This window comes from Palaemon carinicauda, chromosome 29 (genome assembly GCF_036898095.1).
Source record: "Palaemon carinicauda isolate YSFRI2023 chromosome 29, ASM3689809v2, whole genome shotgun sequence".
Taxonomy (NCBI): Eukaryota; Metazoa; Arthropoda; class Malacostraca; order Decapoda; family Palaemonidae; genus Palaemon; species Palaemon carinicauda.
The window spans coordinates 89481322-89491321 of record NC_090753.1 but is presented as its reverse complement, the minus strand read 5'-3'; the positions used below and the strand labels follow the sequence as shown (position 1 = coordinate 89491321).

At 33.9% G+C, this 10000-nt stretch overlaps 1 protein-coding gene across 1 annotated transcript in view; it reads right to left on the bottom strand.

Moving 5' to 3' along the window:
• LOC137622710 (ammonium transporter Rh type A-like) overlaps positions 1–2398 on the bottom strand; it is a 44719-nt gene extending 42321 nt beyond the window's left edge. Inside the window, exons 1-2 of the mRNA XM_068353303.1 lie at positions 2180–2398; positions 1668–1726 (exon numbers count right to left, since the gene is read on the bottom strand). Coding sequence (XP_068209404.1) covers positions 1668–1726; positions 2180–2398 — 278 coding nt within the window. The remainder of the gene's footprint in view (positions 1–1667; positions 1727–2179) is intronic.
• Between the last annotated feature and the right edge of the window lie 7602 nt (positions 2399–10000).

Sequence of the window (10000 nt, the reverse complement as noted above, 5' to 3'; positions counted from 1 at the left end):
ACTTCAATTTTTATTTTATTAATTTTATACTGTTCCCGCTCTCCAATTTCTTTATTATTATTATTATTGTTATTATTATTATTATTGCCATCCTCATCAATTGCCAATTTCCATTAATAGTTGGAAAAGCAAGATGCTATAAGCCAAGTGGCCCCAACAGGGAAAATAGCCCAGTAAGGAAAGGAAGCGAGGAAAAATAAATATTTTAAGAACGATAACATTAAAATAAATATCACCCATATAAACTATTGTTGTTATTGTTATTATAGCTACAATCCTAGCGTGAAAAAAAATAAATGCTACCTATTCAAATTAATCAATAAATCATAATAAAAGGAAAGCATTTTCTCCTCTCCATCTTCCAACCCCCCCCCCCCCCCGCCCCCCATTAGCGACCCATGATCTCGTGCCAGTTTGATATGAATCAATCAATCAATCTTAGCGTCACCTCGCGCATGCGCTCAAACGCCGTTCTAGAAAGAGAGATCAAAATACTATAATATTAAATGAAAAAGAAGAATTTAGACTTCGCGTTTACAGTTTTAATCTTCTGAGGATTTGATCAATGACGTGGAGTCACGTCATTCTATGTCTGTGTCTGTCTGTCTTTGTCTGTCATGTCTGTCTGCCTTTAGGTTGAGTGAGTAGAGGAGAGAATCTTGATGGTGTTGTCAGTTGTTTTTTTAAAGATGAATATATATTGAGTTATTTTTTACCGATCCTTTAAGTAATATTTTCCCTATATAATAAAGAGCAAATGTCTGGTTATATATATATATATATATATATATATATATATATATATATATATATATATATATATATATATATATATAGATATATATATATAGATATATATATATATAGATATATATATATATAGATATATATATATATAGATATATATATATATAGATATATATATATAGATATATATATATAGATATATATATATATATATATATATATATATATATATATATATATATCGGTCACGGTAAGCTATCCCCGTGTCTGTCTCAGGGAGAGGGAAAATACTGCCCATACCTTGGTAGGAGGGTGTGCGTGTGTGTGTGTGCATATCTATATGAATATTTAACCCTTTAACCGTCATTTTTATGGTCGTGTAGAAAAATGTGTGTATGTATGTATATATATATATTGGTGTGTGTACATACATGCACACAGTGATAACATGCACGTATATAAACATGTATACAGACGTCTAGTTGATAGAAGTATAGAATGTTATACGTTGATCTCGAAAGATTACACGTGGATCCTATTATAGCATTCCCCTTGAAAAGTTCTACCCGAAACTATTCCCCTAGAAGTCAGAACGCCTAATCTGGAGAGACGGAGAAAGAAATTGACACGCACTAATTTTGTAATGATTCCATATCATATGTTGTTTTTATTAATATCTATAGTTTATTATAGGAGATATTTACCTTGATGTTGTTACTCTTCTTTTTTCCTTTCCTCACCAGTCTATTTTCCTTGTTGGAGCCCCTGGGCTTGTAGCATCCTGTTTTTCCAACTAGAGTTGTAGCTTTAGCAAGTAATAGTAATAATATCTCTCTTGACGTGGAAGTTATCAATTCAGTAATATTCTTGATAGTTTGTACATATCTTCCTTCCTGTTTTCAATGTGGATATCAACATACCTTCGCTTATCGTGGGCGAATAACAACAGATATTCTCGTATCCTCTGATAGAGGATTTCCTTGAAAAACAGACGAATAAATCATTGTTGGTGTTTTCTTACAAGATGGTGATAATATTGGCTATTTTCAGTTTAGTATTAATCATCACGCTAGAGTATTCGGTGCATCGAATTTTGTGGTGTGGCTTTTATCCCAAACTCAAGCACTGGATAGGTAGAAGTTTGTACCAAATTCAAACACTGGATAGGTCAGAAGTTTATACCAAATTCAAACACTGGATAGGTAGACGTTCCAATTCTGCTTATTCTGCTGATTTTGATTATTGAAAAGCGGATTTTGTAAATCGAGAATCTGAAAGGATGGATTACTAAAATGTGAGGTGCTGGAACAGATGATCTGAATTACTTGGTGCTTTGGTAGTAAATCCATTAAATCCAGAAGAAAAGACTTGTGGGATTTATTCTTGAAATCGTGTCTCCTCGTCTTGGATCATTCAAGATAAATATTCTTACTCTTTCGTCTTCATATCTCATATGCAAAAGTATGATGCATTGTAAGAAACAGTTGTAGTAGTTTATTGACAAAGCAAACATACGGTACAGAAAAGTAAGCTTCGTTACATGTGAATTAGATTTGTCGAAAATAATCACCCATACACATATGTTTTGAGAGCAAAAGTACATTTGTACAAATACATTTAAAGCAACTGTATCCGAGTTATTGACTGGCATGGTTGTATAAACGCTTGCAGTAGAGTTACAGGTGATAATAAGCTTGCAACACTATCAAAAGCTAAGAGAACGTAAGAATGTGCTCCTAATTGATGTGAATTTTCAGTGAAAAGAAACAAGTAAAACTGACAGCAATCTGTTTGGTTCAGTGATTTATTGATTCTCAGATTTGACACTGAAAACTGGACAATTGAGAAAATCAATTTCTTGTTTTAAGCTGGGTGAATCGATTCTGAAATGGCTGAAAAGGGAGAGGCAATGCAGAGAGAAGAAATCATTTCGGAAGAAGATTACGAGGAAGAAAGGGAGTCAAAAAGAAGACAGTGGATCGAGAACAAAACCAACTTCGAAGATCAACGAAAGAAAATTGTCAGCGGAAACCTGCAGTTTGTTGGAGCTCTCATTGATAAAGTGAAACGCGACTCTCAGCTCTTAAAATTACCAGATGTTTATAAGGATGGTTTTGCCTTACCTATGTTGGGATCCACCCAGGCTTATAGAGGAGAACCAGAACAGAAATTCACAGACACAATGAATTCACATGTCCCAAGACCAAGTCCTGATATTTCCAAACTTGGGATCATTAATGTTGATAACGAAGAGGACTCTGCTGACGAAGACAAACGACCCTCAATTCCACATTCAGAATCACAGATGGACTCCGGATTCCCTCTTGATACTCTGAAGGTGGTTGGATACACATTGAAAAATGCCAAACCAAAAAAATCGAGTGCTGAACACTTTGAAGTTCAAGACTCGGACTTTTCCACCTCTGAAGTTCAGAAATCGAACTTTGACACCTATGAAGTTCCGATATCGTATCTCGACACCTGTGAAGTACAAAGATCGGACTTTGACACGTCTGAAGTTCAGAAATCGGATTTTGTCATCACTGAAGTTGATAAACCGGACTTTGACACCTCTGAAGTTCAGAAATCGGATTTTGACACCTCTGAAGTTCAGAAATCGGGCTTTGATACCTATGAAGTTCAGATATCGGACTTTGACTCATATGAAATACAAAGTTCGGACTTTGACACCACTGAAGTTGAGAAATCGAACTTAGACACCTATGAAGTTCAGAAATCGGATTTTGACACTACTGAAGTTCAGAAATCGAACTTTGACACTTCTGAAGTTCAGAAATCGGGCTTTGACACCTACGAAATACAAAGTTCGGACTTCGACACCATTGAAGTTCAGAAATCGGACCTCGACACCTGTGAAGTACAAAGATCGGACTTTTCCACCTCTGAAGTTCAGAAATCGGACTTTGACACCGCTGAAGTTCAGATATCGAACTTTGACACCACTGAAGTTGAGAAATCAGACTTTGACACCACTGAAGTTCAGAAATCGGACCTCGACATCTCTGAAGTACAAAGATCGGACCTTGACCCCACTGTAGTTCAGAAATCGGACTTTGAGACTTCGTTCTCGGGCTTTAGTCCTCCTCCATTAGGGGCCTTCACTGAAAGCCTCCTGTATAAAAAACGAAGAGAGGGTAAAATCTTTGATAGGAAATGCGACGAGCGAAAAAAACCCGTCGATATTTCCGTCTTGAAAAACTCCTGGGATAAATTTCACGAGGCCTTCGACTTGCTGGAGTTTTCAGTAACTCTCTTAAAGGTTTAAAGGCCGATCATGAATGGCAGAGGCAAGGGACAGTGACATTGCCCTATAAAGCAGGATAATGCTCTAGAGACTGACTATGTATACATATGCCCAGCTCCCAAGACTCCATTCAAGCTATGACCAGGGAGGGCCAGGTAATGGCTACTGATGACTCATCAGGTAGACCTATAAGCTCCCCCAAAAAACCCTTCCTTAGCTCACAAGGATGATGAGGTTGCAGACGCTAAATGAACTAACGAGTTTGAGGGGGACTCGAACCCCAGTCTGGCGATCACCAGACAGGGACGTTACCAATAGTTAATTGAGGAGTCATTAAAGTGAATTAAATCAAATTTCAAAGTGGGTAATTAACTTTTTTGCATCCATGTGTCCCTACCAATTACAGACCTTCAAGAAGCTATTAATTAAACAATATGAGATTTGAGAAACCTCGAGTAGAAAGAAAAAAATTAATTAGAAATGGTTAAACCAGTGATTAAAAAGACCTTTGAATTAGAAGAAATTAATCCCGCCTTTCAGCTTATATAATTTAAGCTATTTATCAATTTGGATTTTAAATAAAGATTTTGTTTTCAAAAGTGATTGGTTATGTGAACAATGGCAGTACTATACTCAAGTTTTTTTTAATGTGGCGTATTTGCACCGACTCGCAGCGGTGCCCTTTTAGCTCGGACAAGTTTCCTGCTATCTGATTGGTTAGAATTATCTTGTCCAACCAATCAGCGATCGGGAAACTTTTCCGAGCTAAAAGGGCCCTCCTGCGAGTCGGTGCAAATCTGCCTCACTAAAAAGAATTGACTATAGTGAGGAAAGTAAATAAGGAAATAAACAATATAAGAAGTAATGAAAAATTAAAATAAAACAAAAAATTACTTGATTGTTATATTTGAAACATTTCATAGACATAGACTTTCTATACCTTCATTGTTTTACCTTGAAACTCTTGATTACCATATTTTTATTATAGGTTTGCATTTCATAGACGGAATTCTTTTTATACGGATTTATTCTGCTTGATTTTTATAAAGTTAATTTAACTACTTTGGAATAAATATTTCCCTAATTTGAGATAGAATGCTTTTGAATAGATTTGTCAAATTTGCTTTCCATAATTTTCAATGTTATTATTTATATTCTTAATAATATTAAATTCTTGAATATATATATATATATATATATATATATATATATATATATATATTGTTTTTTTTTCTAGAGTCTGTAAAAGATATTGAAATGTTTCCTTTTTATTGTCATTTTTAATAAACATATAGCAAATGGCTGTTGAATATTTTAACCCTGATTAGAATACACTTTCACTTTAATATAATTCGTGATTCAGTTGTATATGGAATCTATTTGCAGCTTCATTGCCCTCCACTTTAGTCATTTTATGTCACTTTTTGTAAGAAGGTTATGTTTCCATCTGTAAGCAGTTAAATAATAATTTATGAAGCAGTTAGATTATTATTATAATTATTATTATTATTATTATTATTATTATTATTATTATTATCATCATCATCACTAGCCAAGCTACAGCCCTAGTTGGATAAGCAGGATGATTCATAATCCCTATAAGCACTCCAAACCTGGAAAATAGCCCTTGATCAAGGGGTTAACTACTGTACTGTTATTCTTCAGTGGCTACTTTCCTCTTGGTAAGGGTAGAAGAGACTCTAGCTATGGTAAGCAGCTCTTCTAGGAGGAGGACACTTCAAAATCAAACCAATGTTCTCTGGTCTTGGATAGTGCCATAGCCTCTGTACCATGGTCTTTCACTGTCTTGGATTAGAGTTCTCTTGCTTGAGGGTACACTCGGGCACACTATTCTATCTTATTTCTCTTCCTCTTGTTTTTTTAAGTTTTTATTGTTTATATATGAAATATTTACTTTAATGTTGTTACTGTTCTTAAAATATTTTATATCAACTGTTAATTAATTACTTTTCTTGTTTCTTTGTTTCCTTTCCTGACTGGGCTATTTTCTCTGTTGGAGCCCTCGGGCTTAAAGCATCCTGCTTTTCCAACTAGGGCTGTGGCTTAGCAAGTAATATTAATAATAACTAGCGAAACCCGAGTAAATTACATGAAATGATATTTTCAATACTAATTATCTTGTTCCTAACCTATACATGTTTGAATAAAATGTCCCGAGATTAATTTTATAATCTAGGTTATGAAAATTGATAGAACTTAATTTTTTTTGTCTAATATTTAAAAAAAAAAAAAAAAAAACAGGTGCTAACGACAAAATTGGGAAAACTATATAAGATGTGCTTTGGTTAAGTAATCAAAGTTTAATGTGAATTTGTGAGTGTATACCATGAAATTATTTCCGTTTTCTTTAAAGCGTGAATTTGTAATAGTATACCAGGAAAATACTTCTGTTTTCTTTAAAGCGTGACATACTAAATAAATAACACACACGCTACCGCATTAATATATAGATGTGCTGAAAATTTACTAGCATCTCTTGAATTGATGAGCTTTTGATTTTGTTTTGACCGGAAAGATACGTATATAGCCAGACACTTCGTCTTTATATGGGGGATGTTTGAAAATCTCTGTTGCCAAAAAAAAAAAAGTGGGTACATCTACCGGCATTAAAAAAAACACCACGGTTTCATTTTGGCTTGGCTATTGACAGGCCAACGTTCTTTACCCTAAGAATAGAGATATATATTAAAATCACTTGCCATAACGCCAAGGGCATCTCTATAGTAATCAGTGCCAATGACATCTGTGTCCCATTTTGCCCGTCTTTGTTATATTATAAGGTTTGCCAGCTTAATAGGTATGTTAGCTGTTGTGTGTTGAGTTAATATAGATTTACATTTGTTTATTTATTTTTTTTTGAGGGATTAGAGAAACTTGAGCGAGAAAACAGTGGATTCAAACAGTCGTGGGAAAAAATGCTCTCTCTCTCTCTCTCTCTCTCTCTCTCTCTCTCTCTCTCTCTCTCTCTCTCTCTCTCTCTCTCTCTCTCTCTCTCACATATATATATATGTAAATATATATATATATAAATATATATATATATAAATATATATATATATATATATATATATATATATATATATATTTATATGTATTATGTTGACAAACTAAAAGTTCGGGAGTTTGGCAATACATTTAATATTTCAAATTCTAGTTCTGAACCTCGCAATAATTGCCACATTACCAACCATCAATTACTCCAGCAACAACTAAGGCAAACATCAATTTCTATGAATTATATCAGTTTTTGTTGTTGTCGTTTTCATGTTTAGTAACAGTCAGAAAAAAAAAGAGATTGTAAAACCTCTTGAAACAAAATACACAGACCATAAAAAATAAAGACTTCTAGTTTTGGCACTTTCAATAACACAGAAGGAATTCGACTTGAAATAACTGATCCCAGTGGCCATGACATAACGTCAGAATCTCAGTGCCAACCTTTTGGCATCTGTGCTGGTTCGTCCAGAGGCTGCTCTCGCACCCCAACAAGGCATTTGTGCCACATGTTCCTCTTAATAAGATACCACTGATGATTTTGAGTGAAGAAAACCAGGTGGTTGCAGGTGTAGTAGTAGTATTATGCTTATATATATATATATATATATATATATATATATATATATATATATATATATATATATATATATATATATATATATATATTAGTTATAGATATAGGTATAGGCTAGGTATACATACATACAGTACATATGTATAATGATTATTTATATATATATATATATATATATATATATATATATATATTAAAGCCATTATTAGTCCAATGCAGGACAAAGGCCTCATATATGTCCTACCACTCGCTCCCGTTTGTGGTCTTTCTATGCGAATTTTCATAGTTCCTCATTCTATCGTCTTCTCTTCCTTCCCCTGCAATCGTTATATGTCCAGCCCATGATCATTTCTCTTTTTTACATGTTAGAATCTCTACTTTAGTTGTTCTCGTATACATGTTGCTCTTTTTCTGTCTCTTAGTGTTATTCCCATCATTGTTCTTTCCATTGCTCCTTGAGTTGTATATAGCTTATGTTCCAAGGTTTTGTTGTGCATATTTGTTAAATGTATACAAGCATGACGTGTGTATTTATAATGATAAATGTTAAATATAATTGGTAACTTACTATCGCTCCGTCTCCCATATTATGTGCCACCTTTGGAATGTTTATGCATTATATAGAAGATATTTTAGTGACTTGTTTATTTCCCTTACCTTCCTGTCTTTCTCTCTCTCTTGTTTCAATAGCTGCCAAAGGCCACCTTGATGTATTTATAGTGATTCATTTACTGCATCAGGTGAGGATGAATATTAGGAGATAAAATCTCATGAATTGTAATGGAAAGGATGAAGATATTCAAATTAATTATATGATACCGTGATATTACGAATGATGAGATTGGTATATTTAAGAATTATTATGTATTTTCGGAATAAAATTGTGTATGTCATTTATCATGACTGCTCTGAAGGAAGATAAGAATTTAAGTTCTGTTTTTAAATCATCTTATTTGTTTATTTTTATAATTGATTTCCTAATTGGAGCCCTTAGGCCCAAAGAATCCTGCTCTTAAATTTAGGTTTCAGTTTGACCGTGGATAGTAATATTGATATATTTTACTTCCCATTTGTTTGAAAAACAAGGAAAGTTATACATAATTATGAAATGACTCCGTTGAGGGGAAATTAATCCATTAGTGTTATTGGTCCTCTGTTTTTTATATTATATACACGTGATACATAAATTTGCCTTTGAAAACAGTATGTTCCTAATGCAGATGATGCTACTCTCTTTGCATAAGACTGGAGGGTGCTGAAACTCTTAGCAGTTATCTATCTAAAATTGATTTTGAGTGTGCCTTAATCATAGGAAAAAGTGAGTGTTTTAAGAGTAAATTTTTGAAGGAATTGTCTTTATAGAGAAACTTATCGTAGGAAAAAATGGGTGTTTCAAGACTTTAAAGATTTGGGGGAAATTGCCTTTATTGGGAAAATTTCTCAACTCTTCTTATCACGTTTATCATATTGTTATCTTTTTTATTCTTCTGGATCTTTATCTTATCTAAAGGTGTTTAAAAATCTATTTAATTCCTTATCCCATACTTGGATAAAAAGTCTCCAGCACCATTGTTCAATCAGCACTTTCTGGGTGCCGTAAAATTTTTTCCATAACGCTGCCAACGCTTTTTCATTTAGAGCCTCCAAGACTTTGCCATCCACAACGTACCACTAGCAATGCAGTTAATTCTAGGTCTTACATTTTCTCTAGTAAGACCCAAGTAAGACAGTATTTTAGAAGTTTCATTTCGTCCGAGACTTGGTGCGAACATTTTTATTGAGTAGGTTTACGGAAATTTCGCTTCATGGTAAAGTTGTTACTTACTTTATTTTAAGGGCTGTTATCCTTTGTAAATTATCAAATGCACGTTATAGAAGTCCTTAGTGCCTTCTCGAAGGCCGTAATATCTCTGTCTTTCGGATGTCTAGGGAGCTTGTATAGCATTGGGGCCGAATGCGTATTAGAAAGCGCTAGAACCTACAATAGACAAATATATTTATTCAACATTGTCATCTACCTAAATTTGTTTAGCATTTTATTTCTCTTTTCTGGTATATTTAGACTCCAGTGGGTGATATTTTTTGTATTAATAACAATAATCTAAAGGTTGGTTTCACATTAGTTGGATGACTATTACCCCATCGAAACATGTTTTGAAGCCATATATTTTGATAGAGCAAATAAACAAACCCCCCCCCCCTCTCTCTCTCTCTCTCTCTCTCTCTCTCTCTCTCTCTCTCTCTCTCTCTCTCTCTAGAGGTCCCTCAACTAGCAAGCGAATAGGTTTGCCATAGAAAGAGTTTATGCTTTACATGAATCGTACATCCCGAGGAGTAAACTTTAAATTGATGAATATATTGATTTGTTTAATATATTCTACAAAGCATCTCATTCC